General features: G+C 44.9%; 1 protein-coding gene across 4 annotated transcripts in view; it reads right to left on the reverse strand.

Annotated features, from left to right (window-relative positions):
* ISA3 (isoamylase 3) overlaps window positions 1–18,610 on the reverse strand; it is a 242,360-nt gene that overhangs the window by 169,712 nt on the left and 54,038 nt on the right. For all 4 annotated transcript variants that reach the window (XM_086801733.1, XM_086801731.1, XM_086801732.1 and 1 more), the window contains exons 6-10: window positions 13,307–13,540; window positions 13,090–13,194; window positions 12,819–12,923; window positions 7,807–7,941; window positions 7,416–7,502 (exon numbers count right to left, since the gene is read on the reverse strand). In XM_086801733.1, coding sequence (XP_086657859.1) covers window positions 7,416–7,502; window positions 7,807–7,941; window positions 12,819–12,923; window positions 13,090–13,194; window positions 13,307–13,540 — 666 coding nt within the window. The remainder of the gene's footprint in view (window positions 1–7,415; window positions 7,503–7,806; window positions 7,942–12,818; window positions 12,924–13,089; window positions 13,195–13,306; window positions 13,541–18,610) is intronic.

The following is an 18,610-nucleotide window of genomic DNA, read 5'->3' on the forward strand; positions in this document are numbered from 1 at the left end:
AAAATGAGGTGCCAGCGAGAATGCCGACGGAGCCCCCTCGCTCCCCTAACCAGTCGCCCACATAAAAGCGATCAATCCGTGATAGATTAGTCCCTCCTTGCCGGCGATCCGACCGAGAGAAACTAAGACTGTCCTGAGACCGGGAGAAAGCCCCATGCTGCCATGCATCAGTGATCCTCAGTGACATGCAAAACCGGTCCCAAGCTGCAAGCTCCGTGCCGTGCACTGTAACATGACTGCCTCCCACCCTATCTGCCGGGTCCTCAAGCATGTTGAAGTCTCCCCCAACACACCAATGTGCGGCCTCTGGCAATGCATCTGTAACCTGAGTCCAGAACTCTGCTCTGGCACTAGCATGATTGGGCGCATAGATGTTGAGCACACCCAATAGCTCATCATGCATCCTCAGAATGACATACTGTGCTCTACCAGGCACAATGATCCCTCGATCCACAATGGCCTGCCGCCATACATCTGCAATAACCATGCATACTCCTCCCTGTCCACCCAAAGGACCAAACCCTGCAGACCAAAAAGTGTCCCATCTACCAGGCATCACCGAACCATATCTCCAGATCCTGCTCTCACCCAAGTGGTGCTCCTGCATCATCAAAATGTCAATGCTGCCACCAACCAGGCATCTCTGAAGCTCCTGCCTCAAGCAACCTCGATAGCGTATAAAGTGTGCTCCGCCAAGGCCCTGTACATTCCATGAGATGATCCTCATGGATGCCCTGCTGAGGTGGATGCTGTCTCAGCCGTGCGGCGGGCCTTCGCAAGCGGCTTGGATGGAGAGTAGTCCCCATCCGAACGGCTGCGAATCTGCCCACCCGGTGTACTGCAAGAATCCCGGATCAGGCGCCAGTGGGCTGTTGCCCATGGCGACTGCCTCCTGCTCTGACAGAGAAACCTCGTGTATACTCACATATCCAGGGTCGCATGCCAAGTCTGCCACTATGCGCACAACCAAATGCCGAATCCCTGAGGTATCCACACTCCCGGGATCCAAGAAAAAATGAGCCAACTCCCAAAGTCGGCCTATCACATCTGTCACCTCCAGATCGCTCATGTGGTGAGAAAACTCAACTGCCTGAGTCTTCAAAGTGCTGAGAGCGAGCTCTAGAGTCCACTCCCGATCACAAGGTCCACATAGAGGGAACGAGAAGGCCACCGCTGAGTCTAGTGCCTCCTCCCCGCGGGCCGGAGGTATCACTACATGGACTCGAATGGGTGCTGGCTCATGGGGGCCCTCTGCTCCAAAAAGCCGTGTAAAGGTATAATCAAAGGCCTCCGAGCGCTGTCTAATGCCAAGGCGACTCAGCCGACTGCGGATAGATGAAATCCGTGAGGCCCTAATCGGCATAGGTCTCCTCTGTGATGCTCGAGCGAGGTCAGTGCTCAGCGCTCTCCGGACTGCAGGTGAGCGCCAGGGAACTGCCAGGGTCTCCCGGGAAGGTGAGGCGGGCGGAGGGGGAGGAGGGGGAGGCGAAGGAGGTGGAGAGGGAGCCGCTGCCGAAACCGGAGCGGGGGCGGGAGGAGGCGAAGGTGGAAACGAGGCGGTGGGAGGGGACAGGGGTGGGGGGGGTGAAGGAGGGGGAGCTGGCATCTCCTGGTCCTCGGTCGCTACAGGGGTCTCCTCCTGAAGGGGAGCAAAGCTGTTCCTCACGGGAACCCAGTGAGGCTGAGACTGTGGCTGCTGTTGCAGCGGTCTCTGGGCGTGCTGCTGTGGCTGTCTCCCTCGGCGGCGCCCCTATCCAGGCTGCCACTCCGAGGTCTCTGTGGCCTGAGCAGGCGTCCCTGAGGCAGCCTGCCGAGCCGAATCTGTGGACGGGCCATCAGTAGCCTGCTGCTGTGGTGAGGGTCGAGGTCTCCTGCGAGGGCAGGCCTTGGCCAGATGACCGACCTGCCTGCAAATGAAGCACTGGTTCGGGAGCCCCGAGAACTCCACTCTCTGATCTATCCACCCCCCCCCCCCATCCTAGGTAGCTGAATGACCTTAGGAAGGGAGGAGATGTCAGACACCAACACTCTGACCGAAGGTAGCCCAGCTGCTCTGGCCACCACTGAAGCTGCTGAGGGGCCCGTCTCTAGTACCGAGCCCACCAATGCTCTGAGCCTGGAGAGGAGCGGAAGATACTCCCGGCGGAGCCCAGGGAAACAAACTGTAATATGGAAGAGACGCTCTCCCTGCTCCGCCGCTGCTGGGTCAAATCCATGCTGCCAAGGTCTGAAGAAAGCCCGAGCACACCTGATGTCCAGAGGGCTCATGGCAAGGACCTTGGCAACGCTCTGGGCGGCCTCGAACTCGATCTGATAATGGCCCCGGCCCAGGAGCTGTACATCCAGGATCTTGCCCACTTCTGCAAGAAGGCGAGCCTGAAGAAGATCCCTGATCTCCCCTCTGCTGGGGCGAGTGCCGACTATACGGCAGATGGTGGAATGAGCCTGGAGGCGTTCCACCTCTGCGGTGAGGCTCGCTTCCTCTTCCGGCGAAAGAGAAAGCCTGATGGGGGTGTCCTCGGGGCGGGCGAGGGGGCTGCGGATGAGTCCCTCTGAGGCGAGGCGGGAGGAGTCTCCATCAGTGTCTGAAGCTCAGGCGTAGGCGAGGCGAAAGCGGAAATCCTGCAAGAAGCGGGCTGCACACAGAGAGGCGGAAGACCGGAGGAAAAAAGGAAAGCAAAACCCCCAAGGGGGCGGAAAACAGCACGAGAGGGTGGGGGGGGGCCAAAAAAAAAAAAACGGGGGGGAGGGGGGCGGCAGCTGCGCAATGAGGCGGGGAGGAGATGGCTGCGCGAATGAGGCGGGGAGGAGAGCGAATGAGGCAAGGAGGAGATAGAGCGAATGAGGCGGGGAGGAGAGCGAATGAGGCGGGGAGGAGATAGCTGCGCGAGAGAGGCGAATGCTGGCGGAGGGGGGTCAGGGCGAAGCAGAAGAGAGATGGGCGCGAAGCAGGGGATGGGGCGAGAAGACGAGGAGGCGAGGAGGGAAGGGGCGAGAAGGCGAGGAGGGAGCGCAGCAGCGAGGGATGGGGCGCAGCAGCGAAGCAGGCGAAGGGGGGGAGGAGAGACGGGCGGCGGGCAGAGCAACAAGGGGAGGGGCGCAGGAACTACAGCAGGCGGGGGGGGGGGGGGGGGGGGGGGGGGGGGGCAAGAGCAGGAGTAATGGCGGGGGGGGCGCTGGTGTGCAGGTCGCGCAGGCAGGGATGGGGCGTAGCTTCAGCGAGCCAGGAGAGAGATCTCTCTGATGTCTTTTTTATATCTGATACTTTGCTATATATACCTCTTTCATGCCTCAAACACTTAAGTGCTTTACCTACAATGTACAGAGCCTCTGCAATGTCTCAAAGTGGAGGCTTTTATGGAATTATGTACATAAAATGCAGCCAGATATTGTTTGTTTGCAAGAGCATAATCAACACTCATGGTTGGTCAACATGTTTATTTTGGTGGTTATGATATATATTATGCTGGTACCACTACCTACTCAGGTGTATGCATACTGGTTAGACATGAGCTGGAGCCTCAGTTAGCCTTCAATGACAACAGTTGGCAGATGGATGGTCATACAATGTAATGTTAATGGTGATATTCTTGAGTTTGCATCAGTCTATGCTTCCCAGCAGACCTCTGCCATGAGGGCTTCATTATGGGATTCTTTATGCAGATATCCATGGAGATCTAATGCATTCATCTGTGGAGATTTTAATAATTCCCCTCTGCCAAGAGATAACACCACTTCAAGATCTCATATGCTATCATTGGAAAGGCAGAAATGGGACAGCATGCCTCTTTCTGTGCAGGCTGAAGATTTATGGGTGCTTCTCCAAGGGTCAGTGCCTGGATATACTTTTCATCATAATGCACTTACTACATACTGGGCAAGGCTTGACAGATGGTATTTGTTTTACCCTCAACAATTTGCAGATTTTAGCCCTCATCTCCTTATAGATTTCTCATTGGGCTTGTCAGATCATGCCCCGCTGTGGATGAATTTACAGCTTGGCATGCCTCTGGATGATTTGCCACCCCTCTCCAGTAGATTATTGCATGTTAATCAGGCTTATTTCCGACATCACTATTTCCAGCAAATGATCAAACTTGCAATTCATCCCTTGCCTTTTCATGCCCAGGAGGACATGAATTATGCTTGGGACAGCTTTGTCTCTAGTATGCAGAATGTCATTAGGGAGTATGGCAACTGGCATATGACTGAATGGAGGAATGAGGTTAAATGGGCAAAAAGGACAGCACAACAATTGACTGAATTTTCTCAGTTAAGGCCTCTCTGTGATTCAGAAAAGGATTCCCTTTCACATGCTCAGTTTAAATTGACTGTTAATGATCAGAGGAAATTGCACAAATGGCAGATTAGGGCAAGAATGAAGCCCCTTATGGATAAGAGCTGCTCATCAAAAGCCTTTTTTCACGGCTTGCATGCCACTCGAAAGAAAAACTCATGCCTAAGGGTAAGGAAGCTAGATGGCTCTTGGACGCACTCTTTCTCTGATCTCCAAGATGAATGCCAGAATTATTTCCAGAAATTATTCTCCGCTCCTGGTTCCCCATCAAATCAAATGACTGAGGCTAGGACTGAATTTCTCCAATATGTTTCTGGAATAGTGGAAATGGATGAAGCTCTTACCTTGGAGAGACCTTTTGCTGACACAGAACTTGATAATGCATTGTTCCACCTCAGCAAATACAAGTCCCCTGGCTGGGATGGCCTTACGGTGGAATTTTATATTTCTTTTTGGGATGATTTGAAAGAAGTCCTCTTGCAAATGATCAATGTTGCCTGGCAAGAAAATCAGTTGCCGCACTCTTGGAAGCATGGCATAGTCAAACTTGTGCCCAAAAAACATCTGTGTGACCATATGTCAGATTGGAGGCCTATTACTTTGATGCCTGTAGTTTACAAACTCATTACCAAAATGATTGTGCATAGGCTTCACAGGATACTGGATGCTGGACTTCATCCTCATCAGTATGGGTTTGTGCCGCAAAGACAAATCCATGACAATATATCCAATGCCTTGACTGCAATTGAATATGCAAAGTATACGGATCAAGATGTGCTTATATTGCAGGTGGATATTGCTAAGGCATTTGACACTGTTCAATGGGATTTTCTCTCTCAAATCATGACCAAGTTGGGTTTTGGTCCCAAGATGGCAAATGCAGTTTACTGGCTTTATTCTGGCTCTACTTCTCAGTGCATTCTTGGAGGTCATCTGTCTCGGTCATGGACATTGGGTCGATCAGTTAGACAGGGCTATCCTCTTAGTGCTCTCTTATATGCCATTGCGACCCATCCCCTTTTAATGTATCTTGATCATCTTACAAACACAGGACAGATGACTGGTCTTAAAATCCCTGGAGCTGCATCTTTTTTGGCACAAGCATATGCTGATGATTCCTTCTATATGCCACAGAATTCTTCCTGGGAAGTTCAAATGCTTATGACCACTCTTTCATTGTACGGCTTCGCAGCGGGATTGCATGTCAATTTTGACAAATCTAAATTACTTCCCCTGAAACAATGTGACTGGCATTCTATTCTTTGGCCGGGTCAGGTGGTGCATTCCAAAGATGTAGTCAGGCATTTGGGATATCCCATAGGATGGCATATCACCAGGAAGCAGCAGCTAAAATGGATCTTCCAAAGACTTCAACATAAACTGGAATACTGGAAGATTTCTACTTGGCCTCTTCATGTCAAGCTCAGAACAGTACAGTCCATTGTAATGTCCTATGTCCAGTTCTATTTGCCTTTGCTGCATTGGTCCTCCAGGGATATTTCAGCCTTTATGTCTCAAGCTATGGAGATGTTATGGAGGACAAAAACTGCTGTGAAAGCATTGAGACTGATGAAGATGGAAATGGTGTGCTCTCCTAGGATGCATTGGTGGACTTAATGTCCTCAATATAAGATATCATGTACTTGCAAGGAAGGCGACTATGCTGCATACTTTTTTCCGTCAACAACAGCCATGGACTTGTATGCTAGCATCCATGTGTGTGTCAACATGTGGACTTGTGCTTATGGTCATTGGATTACTGATCATTGGGAGGTTGTCATTGGGAGATTTCTAGCGAAGATACCTGGCTGTCCTTTCTCTACTGCTCTGATACTTGACTGGAAACAAGTACTTTCTAAGGTCAAACAAATGGGCTCCTGATAATTGCTCAGGGAACAAACTCAACGAGGAAAGAAAGTATTCATTGGAGTGCCATCTTTGACATTCCACTCGCTTTGCAGGAACCTGTTCGGGCATACAATCTCATGAAATTGGGAATTAGATACATACATGATGTGGTAGATGATCAGGGCTATGTCTTATCTTTTCCTCAGGCCACTGCTTCCTATGCATTGGGAATGCATCATAGGTCTATATGGAAGAAAATTGCTGATTTATTACATCCTTTTCTACCTGTTCCTCCTGTGGCTGACACAGACAGGGTTACGGATTGGCAATTACAACCCTCTGCTACATGCACTCATCCTGTTCCTCTTCCCTCCTTAACCTCCATCAAAGCTTACAGGCTTCTTCAGCCTGCTCCATGGATTCAGCAACATGCTAATTCTCTGTGGCATATAAGGAAACCCCTCTCATGGTGGCGGAAGAATCTCGGGATGTTATGGAAGTGTAAAATGCCATTGAAACAAAGACTTTTTCTTTGGAGATGTATGACAGGCACATTGTCAGTGGGGGTCACACTTGCTAAACGTCACATTGCACCATCCACATGTTTAAGATGTCAGGCTCCTTCAGAGACTGTTCTTCATTTGCTTTGGCACTGCCCATGTTCTAGGATCCTCCTCAGGAGAATTTCAGATTATCTTCGGCTCCGTTTCCCGAGTCACAGATTTGGGAAACATTTCTGGCTCTTTCGCAGATTTATGAGGTCTTTGTCTCAATACTCACTATTTCTCTCTTGGGTGAGATATTGGGCTCTTTGGACAATCTGGAGTGAGCATAATTTGGCATACTTGGGTTGGCAGATTCACAAGTCATATGAATCTTTCCGAGCCTCATTGCGGTAATCCTTATATGATGCCTGCCATGAGGGTGATATGGATGCTTCTTGCATAGAGCTTTTCTTTTTATGTTTCTGATCTTTGGGATACTCTCCATTTCGGAGACCTCCCATCATGTAAATTTATGAGCATATAAATATACTGCACTGGATATTACCAAAAAAAAAATGTGTGTGTGTGTGTGTGTGTGTGTGTGTGTGTGTGTGTGTGTGTGTGTGTTTCTTTATTTTCCTTGTACAGTGAAGTAATAGAACATCGCTTTTTACAACAACAAAAAAAGTGTGTTTATTTATTTGTTTATATTATAACAAAAGTATGTAATAGTCTGAGCAGAGAAATAAAAAGCTGTCTTAGGCATTAATGAGACTTGATTTTACCAGATTATCTATTCCTCGAAATGAAGTTGTATAAGGAAACTCATCATCTGCTTCATTTGTATGGTTGTAGACAACATCTAGGATGACCTGCCACCACCAAAAAGGCAAGAACCATCCTCACACACAACCCCACGCCCACCCCCTCCCCCTCCCCCCCAACACACACACAACAACAACAACAACAAAAAAAAAACAATCAAGCTCAAATGAGATTTCTTTCTTACTAATTCAACACAAAATCTGACGGATGCACCCCTTGCTGTTTGGTTTTTTGTTCATTTCCAAAACAGCATTATGGCTATGTTCCATTTCAAGTGCTATGACAACAGCACAATAGTTTTGAAAACTGATGTTTCCTTTTTTTTCCACATCATATTGAATAATCTAGTACCTCAATGCCTGCTTGATGAAGAGCTTTCACCATTTCCTTAAATTCCAAAGCTGCTGCAACAGGACCACCTCCACCACTTGCATATCGACTCATTGGAGAGAAAAAATTGATAGTAGAGTAGCCCCATGTATTGATCTGCAAACAAAATCCATAATGTCCTCAAATGTTCCATGACGCATCCTTTGTTTTGGTATCACTCAAACATATCATACATACATATATAGGCTACATGTATGCATGAATGTTTTTAAGTATAGATGTGTAAGGCTATTTGTTTTTTTTAAAGTGTGTGTGTGTTTTTTAAAATGTTTATGGCGGACAAACACAGATAGAAAGGCCATCAGATTGCTCGAAAAAGAACTTGTGTGCACTCCCAAAATGCATGGAGGCTTGAATATACTCAATATTCGCTACCATGTCATTGCAAGAAAGGCAACTCTACTTCTTGAATTTCGTCACCAAAAGCAACGTTGGACTTAGATTCTGGCACATTTGATAGCAACAATGAAAACAAAAGCTTTTAGGAATTGGACAATTTTCGGCCAAGATGCCATATTTGGAAGATTTGAAGGCCCCATTGTGAGCTGCCCTTATTCCACCAAGCTTATACATGACTCGCAATGCTTCTTTGTCATCTTTATTGGTCGGGCAGACCTCTAGATAGAGGGAACTCTTTGCGAGAAGAAAGTATTCATTGGAGTAGGGATTTTCAACTTCATTGGCTGCCCTACAACCTAGAAAGCATACTTCAGCTCCAACTTTGGTGTATGCCTACTTAATGTTGTTGATGAGCAAGGAAATGTATTCTCCTTTTCATAGGCTATCAAAAGATACAATCTGGGTATGCATCATAGGCATGTATGGCAAGAAGTAATTTCTATATTGCAAGATTTTCAGCCATTGCCTCCACTTGAGGAGGAGGAAAGATTAAGACTAGAAATTTGATAGGAAACTCCCAGGTTATTGAAACCGATCCCGTCAAGTGGGAATAGACTCCGTTGGACACCCACACGCGTAATAGCACAACTTAATACCACAATTTGAAATGGACAACTTAATTACAACTTGAAATTGAAATGAAATGAAATGAGATCAATGGACACCAGCCCTAGGGCCGGAACGGGCTGACCCCCCCTTTAGGCATACCATGATGCTTGAAAATATTAGCAAGAAAAAGCTTTACCATATGATCAGCTTTAATGGTTTTCTTGACGGGCAAGAAATGAGCTTGCTTGCTAAACCTGTCCACAATGGTCCAAATAGCATCATTCCCATGCTGGGATCTAGGCAAGTCCATAATAAAATCCATAGTAATACTTTCCCAAGGTTGCGAGAGAATAGGCAATGGCTGAAGCAAACCTGGAGGTTTTTGCCTATCAAATTTCACCTTTTGGCAAGTAATACATGCACGCATATAAGCCTCAAGGTTTTTATGCATGCTTGGCCAAAAGAAATATCTCTCAATCATGCATGTAGTGGGCATAATACCTCTATGACCAGCGTAAGGTGGAGCGTGACATTCGTCCATAACCTTTGGACGCAAATCCTTCACCACACACAGGTAATTATCCATAAGATAACCCTCGTTGATAGTATAAGAGGCATGTGAATGACCAGCCATCAAATCAGTCCATATATGGCAAAAATCAGCATCCAAATGATACAAATCTCGCATTGCAGATAAGTCGCCATGAGAGGCCACTGAGACTGCAGCTACATAAGGCCTCCTGGATATTGCATCGGCCACTACATTTTTCTTTCCTGGAGTATGCACAATCTGAAAATGAAACATGGAAAGAAAGTTTGCCATTCTCATCTCCTTCTCTGAAAGCTTTGTTTGAGATAGAAAGTATCTCAAGCTTTGATGATCTGTCTTGACTACAAATTCAGTCCCAAGAAGATAATGTTTCCAAATCTTTAAGGCATGAATTACAGCCAAGAGCTCTTTCTCATAGATATCCATATGAAGCTCAGCATCATGCAAACGACGGCTCTCGTATGCAACTGCATGCCCTTCTTGATTTAGGACAGCTCCTATGCAATCACCACAAGCATCACATTCAACTACGAATGACTTGTGCAAGTCAGGAACAATCAATACTGGACCACATATGATAGCATGCTTGAGCTGCAAGAAAGCATCCTGTTCTTTTGAAGTCCATTTGAAAGTGGTTTTCTTCTTGGTGAGATCATGTAGAGGAGTGGCTATCATGGCGAAATGCCTTATGAAACGCCTGTAATACGAACATAATCCCAGAAAACTACGTACTTAATGTACGTTTTGCAATTCGGGCCAATTCCGAATGGTCTCTATCTTTGCAGGATCCATTGTTACTCCATCCTTGGATACAATGTGTCCCAGATAATGAATCTCTGAAAGGAAGAACTCACTTTTCTTGGCATTAAATGAAAAGTTTATGCTTCCGCAACTCTTCGAACACTGTGACCAAATGAGTTCTGTGTTCCTGCTCATTCTTGGAGAAAACCAAGATGTCATCAAAGAATACTCCTGTGAATTTGCGATGGAGTCGGAATATCCTATCCATCATACGATTAAACGTGGCAGGAGCATTGGTGAGACCAAAAGGCATTACCAAAAATTCATATAATCCAAAGGCTGTCCTGAATGCAGTTTTATGGACATCTTGTGGCACCACTCGTATCTGGTGATAACCACTCTTCAAATCAAGTCGGCTGAAACAAGCCGAGCCATCAAGCTTATCCAAAATATCATCCATACGCGGAATTGGGAATCTCTTCTTGATGGTAAGCTTGTTTAAAGCTCTATAGTCTACACACATACGGAAGGATCCATCCTTCTTTTGAACAAGAAGCACAGGAGAGCAGTAAGGTGAGGAACTGGGCTGAACCAAACCTTTCTCTAAAAGCTCGTTTACCTGCTTCATGATCTCTTCTTGTTGTCCAGCACTCACTCGGTATGCGGGTTTGTTGGGTGGAGAACTACCTGGCACAAGATCTATGCGGTGATCTTCCGGCCTTTGGGGAGGTAATTCTCTTGGCAAAGTATCAGCAAAATAGTCATTGAATGCATGAAGAAAATTCAGCCTATCATTAGACATAGCATCCACATTTTGATGATTTGGCACAAGGCTATCACGAACAAAAACCAAGTACGCAGAAAGACTCTTTTTCATTGCTTTATTAATTTGAATGTGTGATACAAGTGGGATGGAATCCCCTTCTTTGCCAGCATCAATAAAATGCATGCCGCCTTTATGCATAAAAGAAATCATATTGGTCTTGTATTCTTTGCGGGGCTCAAGCCTATGGTGCCATGGCTTGCCCAACAATACATCACATCCATTTAGTGGAGCAACAAGAAAATGTTCATTATCAAGGTAGCCCTGGATATGGATGCGCAACTTCCCTATCAATGGAGTAACCTGCATCTCTTTACCAATAAATGCAGCTTCGGGTTCAATCTAAGGTCCCATGTTCTCAACCTCAATACCCAATGCAGCTGTTGTTTGCATAGAGATGAAGTTATCGGTTGCACAGTCCTCAAACATGAATAAGGCGGGCTGATCCTTGATTTGCCCCCAAGCCTTGCATACCATTCGCTCTTTTGCATCATGACTTGTATTTCCTTGCACATCAGGAACTGCATGTACATTAGCCTTGGTCTCCTTGTCCTCGTGCTAAGGTTTGCGGTCAGGGCACTGTCTAAACATGTGCTCTTTGCTACCACAAGAAAAACATTTTCCATCCTTGGCATATTGCTCTCTTTGCTCCGGGGTCAAGCCGAATTTGTTCTTCCTTGGGCCCTGATCTTTAGATGTGGTGTTTTCAGCTTTACCACCCTTGTGGGTCTCCCGGAAGTTCTTTTTAGGTGGCCGTCCACCCTTTTGCCGATTTGGGACAGCCTTGTCTTTCCCCTTTGAACCGCCTTGATCCTCCTTAATTTTGAGCACCAACTGCTCCGTAGCAAGAGAAGAAGCTGTGAGCTGTTGCAAAGTATGTTTCGGGTGCAATTCAATACCCGAATGGGGCCACGAGCTTGTCTGTCAGTTTTCTTGCTCCATGTGAGCAACATGTTTTTAATGTATTGCTGACACTTCTTTTGTGCTTTTGATGTTTATCTTGTGTCATTATGCAATGTAAACCCAAATCTATGTGGGAGGTCTTACTCTTGTCTTATTCCGAACAAGGACAGTGTCTGATCCCATTTTTACAATGATGTAATGTGCCCAATACATAATGCATATAGCATTCATTCTTATGCACATTCCCAAATGCAACTCTAGCTGTGAATAATCTTGAATTTGAGTGTGATTTGCAGGCATTAACCAAGGGGTTAATGCAAGATGATGATTACCATAAATTTATCAGTATAATTTTACCAAAAATTACATTAAATCAAGGGTAACAAATCTGTTGTATATATATGTATATATGTATATATATGTATATGTGTATATGTACATGTATATATACACATATACATGTACATATACATATAGATATATATATATATGTGTGTGTGTGTGTGTGTGTGTGTGTGTATACATATATACATATGTATATATGTACACATATATATATGTGTGTGTGTGTACATACATATATATATATATATATATATATATATATATATATATATATATATATATATGTATGTATGTATGTATGTATGTATGTATGTATGTATGTACATATACATACATACATACATACATGCATGTATGTATGTATGTATGTATGTATATATGTATGTATCTACACACTAGATATACATATCTACATACGTATATATACCTATATGCATACATATATATATACACATATGTATATATATATATATATATATATATATACATACGTACATATATTTATGTATACATATGTGTGTAGGTGGGTGGCTTTTCTTTTTCTTTTTCTTTTTTCTTTTTTTTTGGGGTGGGCGGGAGGAGGGGAGGGCAGGGGAGTGTGTGTGTGTGTGTGCTGTGTATATATTTTTTGAGTATTTGGAAAAGTTATTAGGTAGATTATACCAGGTGATCACGAGGATTGGGTCGTCTCTGGAATTCAAATTCATCAAACTCGAAGACTGGCAGTAGCTCAACAGCATTCACACCCAGCTCGACAAGGTGAGGAATCTAGAGCAAGACTTGCAAAAGCAATTGTCAATAGCATCATTCAAAGAACATTAAGTCTTCGTAAAATCATGAATCATTGTATAATTCTACATTAGCATGTTATGTTTTAACAAAGGTTATTTATCTATAATTCATTAAACAAAAATTAATCACACCCCCAAATTACCTTTTCTATAAGGCCCAAGTAGGTTCCCCGTAGATCTGGAGAAAGTCCCGATGATTCATCTGCTGTAAAGGCCCTCACATTCATCTCATAAATGACTAAATCTTTCTGTGGTTGAAGAAATAAAAATGACAAAATTGTTCAAAAACAATTAAAGGTAGACAATCGAGTAAATTAATGAGATTATTGTTGAAAATCAGGTGGAAGTCCAAGTAAATACCTCGGGTATTCGAGCTCGATTATCGTCATCTTCCCAATCAAAATGCATGGTCAAATCATATGTCCCTAAGAATCTAGATGTCTTTTGGCTTTTATCTCCAAAAAAGCGGCGTCCTTCAATCAATTTCACATATGGATCTATTAAGATTAGATTCTTGTCGAATCGGTGACCACTTTCCCATCCTTGAGGCCCATCAACACGGTAACCATAATTAACTCCATTCAATGGAAGTTCCTGTTTGAAAGTAACCATGAAGAGTTTGTATTAACGTCTAATAAGTAGCTAATGGCTTCATTACAGATGTTGATAATGCCACTTTACCTACCATAAACAGTGCATGGCTCATTCAAGATTTTTAAGAAAAGAGACTTCTATTAAGTAATATCAAATCATACAAAAGGAGATCTCAAACCAAAAGGTAGGGAGATCTCAACCAATCGGGGGGCCTTTTATATGCTGCCATAAAAGCCCCATAGGAGTGGAGGAGAAGAAAATACCATGGTTCCACTCTCATAAATCTACTGCTATTTGTTTACGCAGCTCTAGAACATCTCTGTATTCTGGCCCAGGTAGCCAAAAGAGTTTGAATTTTGTCACTTTATATATTGCAAATACACTAGGTGTCATAAACATGAATACCCCCGAAGGCCTCTGAGCATCTGGTCTTCCAGATATAGGTGCCGTCAACACTCAGCAGAGATGGTGTATCATAACTTGGGGGAAAGCTGCCCGGGGAGACCTGAGTAATCCACCTGTTGATGAATCGGGCCCCGCTGGAGGCTGGGGAGTCCAATGACCTGAGGAAGAGCCCTCTATGTAGGCTATGCATACATGAATGGATGGAATCCCTGCTGCCCTGGCTACCACGGAAGCGACTGTCTGGGGGGATTCCAAACCTACCCAATCAATCGTCCAATTGACCGACACAGTCAACAGAGGTGGCGTGTATCATAACTCGGGGAAACACTGCCTGGGGAGACCTGAATAATCCACCCACTGATGAATCGGCCCCTGCAAGAGGCTGGGGTCCAATGACCTGAGGAAAAGCCCTTGTGTAGGCTATGCATACACGAATGGATGGAATCCCTGCAGCCCTTGCTACCACGGAAGCAGCTGTCTGGGGGGATTCCAAACCTACCCAATCAATCGTCCAATCAGCCGATACACAGAAACACTCTATGAAGTCCAACGTTGAGGAAAGCAGATGATTATGATGATTTGGCTATCCATGTATATATATGCACAAATTTTACTGGCCAGTTTGTTTTACTACTGTCAGCCAGGTCGAATAGTCATCACCTGCCATGTGGCACCTGCACCTACCCATAAGACTATCTTCTGTGTACCACAAATGAGGTGTGTCACATTCTCCCCCACTTGCATCATAGAAGTCCTTGCAGTTGTCCTCAGTTGCACGAAGTCCATATAAAAGGTGTGTCACATTCTCCCCCACTTGCATTTTAGTTGTCCTCAGCTGCATGAAGTCCATATAAAGTGCTGGTCCATAAAAGGAAAAGATCCAAGCAAAGCCCATCCAAGGTAGCCATGGTCCCGAACACTGCGAGACCACTTTGCGTCAAGTGTGAAGGGTCACATTCTGTCCTCGCCATGACAGCACAAGGACCTGCGGATGACCAAGTTCTGCTTGACCTAGCACTTTCCGCCTCTCCAACCGTCCTCGAAAAAAGACTGCCCCCCCCCCCCCCCCCCCCCCCCCCCCGACGACAGAGGACCACAGATGACAAATTGACCCTGCCCTGGCCAAAGTGGCCAAAGAGAGATTGTGGAGATTACTTGGCATTACATGCCACCTATCCCAACCCCAGCCCCCTCCATACCGTACGGTTCCATACAATGTCGTACGGTACAAGTTCCCCCCCACCTTGACATCCAATATAAAAAAAATAAACAATTTAAGCTTATAAAGCTTTTAGATAATATAAGCTTTGTAATAATCAAAGCTTTTAAGCATCACTAAGTACAATTAACGAAATTGGAGTCTGAAAATTCCCCCTCTCCAACCTGAATTCGCAGGCCTCGGCGCAGCCGACGGGATGGACAGAGGAGAAAAAATAAAAATTAAAAGAAAAAAAATTTTCTACGCTTCGCACTGCAGATTTCAGATTCAGTATGTGTTTTTTCTTCATCAAAGAGACCCATATTGATGGGAGATGGTGGTCTTAGAAGGGTTATTTGCTTTGCAAAGAAGAGGCATGTTTTGTTGTGCAGTCGCATGAACTGTAGTGAGAAAAAAAAAGAAAAAAAAAGAAAAAAAAGAAAAAAAGAAAAAAAGAAAAAAAAAGCAAGTTTGCTTTTCGTTGAACACAAGAGAGAGAGAGAGGTTGTGAGACGGAGGCACTGGCAGCTGGCAGGTTGTCCGCTGGCAAGTTTTGCAGGCGGTGGCTACCGGCCGGCTGAAGGCGCCTAAGGTTAGGCGGCCAAGCAACCAGGCCAGGCCAGGCCAGCGCCCAGACCAGGCATGGCGGGCGCCCAGGCCACGTGGCCTTGTGGCTAGGCTAGCGCCGCCAGCCCAAGCGGCGCCTAGGCTAAGCGGGCAGGCACCCAGGCCAGGCCGGCAGGCGCCCAAGGCTACGCTGTCGTATTGCCCAGGCCCACACAGGCTGGTGTGCAGGCGCTCGAGCAAGCTGGTGCGAAGGTGCTGGCGACGGCAGCAGTGACGACAGCATCCGCCAGATGGAAAACATGCGCCAGCAGCCTCAATCGCCAGCATTAATCCTGGAGGGAAAAAAAAAAGGTGAAAGCACACGTTTTTTTTTAGGGGCTTTCTCTTTTTTGAGTTAAATTTTTTTTTTAAGTTTTAAAAACCCTCCTCCAAGGTTTAAAAGTGTATATTTTTTTTTAAGAACTTAGAATATATATATCCATATATATATATATATATATATATATATTTATTTATTTATTTATTTATTTATTTATTTATTTATTTATTTATTTATTCAAGAAAAAAAAACACAAAAGCAAAGAAAAAGCCAAGCATAGCTTTTGGGAGCTTTTAGTTTTTTTTGGGAAACCTTTATAAACCCCCTCAAGTGGGCTTCTTGCCACACATCTCTCAAGTTTTCAAGCTCTCAAGCTCTCAAGTTCGCTCGCACTTTCATTGTGCAAAGATCGAATTTTCTCTCCACGTATCCTCTTCACGATGTCGACCCAAGAATCAGAGTTGGAGCCCCTTGTGGAACGCGAAGGCTTGCCGGCTACGGAAGGTACCGATGCCGATCTTTTTGACGATTTTGTGTCAAAATCAGATTTCCAAGAGTTCAAAGTAGCTCTCGAAGCTTCTTCGACAGAACGTCAAGCACAAATCGCAGCCCAGATGCAAGCTTTGCAGAACTCCATCGCTCTCTTGACCACTACCCTCTCTACTTTCTCGGGTATGGATACCTTGGCTTCAGCTTTAGGCCCCAACATTACTCCGGAACCATTCGGGGGCGAGCAAAAGCAACACACCAAGGAGATCGTGGACACGTGGCTACATAAGTGGCAAGTTCACTTTCAGAGTTAGCAGCAGGTTTCCTGTCCGGCAAAGGTTTGCTTTGGTGGAAGGAACTCAACCCTAAGCCAACGACTTGGGCCCAATTTGAAGATATCTTCAAGAAAGAGGATGATTGCGATGTTGTTGCCCGGTTTTCAGCTTTGACCATGACCTCGCAGCACCTCACTTATGAGGTCTACCTCCAAAAGTTTCGTAACTTGCAGATGAAATCTACAAAGATGGATCCCACTACTCTTTTGGGGTTTTTCGTAGCTGGTTTACCCGACTCGTACTGATTACAGGTTAAAAATAACAAATGTAAAACATTGGAGGAGGCCATTCATTCAGCTCGTATCTATGATGATACGATGGTCTCTTCCAAGTCGAAACCCGTTACCGAGCAAGAGAACAAGCATAAACGAAAGTTCTCCGTACCTATGGCTAACACGACAGAAGGAAAGCCTTCGGACCAACCTTCGAAGAATTCCAGTTCGACACCAGCGAAGAAGAAACGACTCCTTAGGGCTTTAAAGCTCACGAAGGAAGGACGTTATTTTATCTGCGAAGAAAAAGGACACATGTGTAACAAGTGCCCAATGCAAAAGGGTACCAAGTCAAACGCAGGACCCAAGCCAAAGGCAGCTAACCAGTTGTCTTTGACAGGTACGTCAATTACTGTACTTTCTCGTCCTAGTACTTGTTCTGATTGTCTGTTCAATTCTAAGGTATTTGGCTTGCATGATCTTCTCCGAGTTTATGGAGAAGTGAATGGCCATAAGATTCACATTCTTCTAGACCCTGGCAGTTCACATAACTTTGTTAACTATAAACTTGTGCAGAAATTGAGTCTTGATACGACACTTAGCGACCATACCTATGAGGTACGTCTACCTGCGGGAAGGCAAGTTTGGGATCGCAAGGTGGAGATGCTTCCAATCCAGATTCAGGACTACAAAGATACTCTGGAATGCTATGTAATGTATCAGGAAAATGTAGACTTGTTATCAGGGATTGAGTGATTTAAGACTCTTGAAGTCCAGATAGATTGGTCTAGTCATATTTTTTCTTTTCAGCATAAGGACACCAAGTATAGTATTTTAGGTGATTGTATTCATCCCTCTCAGGGACCTCTTGTAAATACAATTGATTTTGGAAATATAATGGATTCTTCTTTGTATACCGCTTTCCATTGTGTCTTGATTCCACTTTCTTCTTTTCTCATCCCTTCCATGGTTGTGAATGAATTAAGTGTGTTTGAAAGCAAAGAATTACAGAAGATACTTGATTCGTTTCAAGACGTATTTCCTAAGGAATTGCCATCGGGTTTACCACCTGAACGGGCAGTAGATCATCGTATTGACTTGATCCCTGGTGCTCATCCTGTCAGTATTCCACTAGGATGAGCCAAGCTGAGGAAGATGAGTTGGCTAAACAACTCGAAGATTATTTGAGGATGGGCCAGATCCGTCCAAGTAAATCACCTTGGGGTGCACCTGTGTTGCTTAGGAGAAAGAAGGACAACACTTGGAGAATGTGTATAGATTACAAGAGATTGAACAAAGAATCAATGGGAGTGAAACCCCTCCCATTATGCATAACTTAAGTGGTGTAAGAATTAGAAAATTGTTAACCCAAGGTTAACTATACTGGGTGCCCAACATCACTTCCACACTCATGGGCCACACCAACACTAAGTGAATGGAGCAAAAAAAGCCATCATCAAGCAATAAGGAATGAATAAAGCTAAACAGACCTAAGAAATCAAGGTTATGTAGGATATGAAGTAGCTATGGACTCAAGGTGGCATA

Source organism: Cibotium barometz, chromosome 8 (genome assembly GCF_041138505.1).
Source record: "Cibotium barometz isolate CiBa-2024 chromosome 8, ASM4113850v1, whole genome shotgun sequence".
Lineage (NCBI taxonomy): Eukaryota > Viridiplantae > Streptophyta > Polypodiopsida > Cyatheales > Cibotiaceae > Cibotium > Cibotium barometz.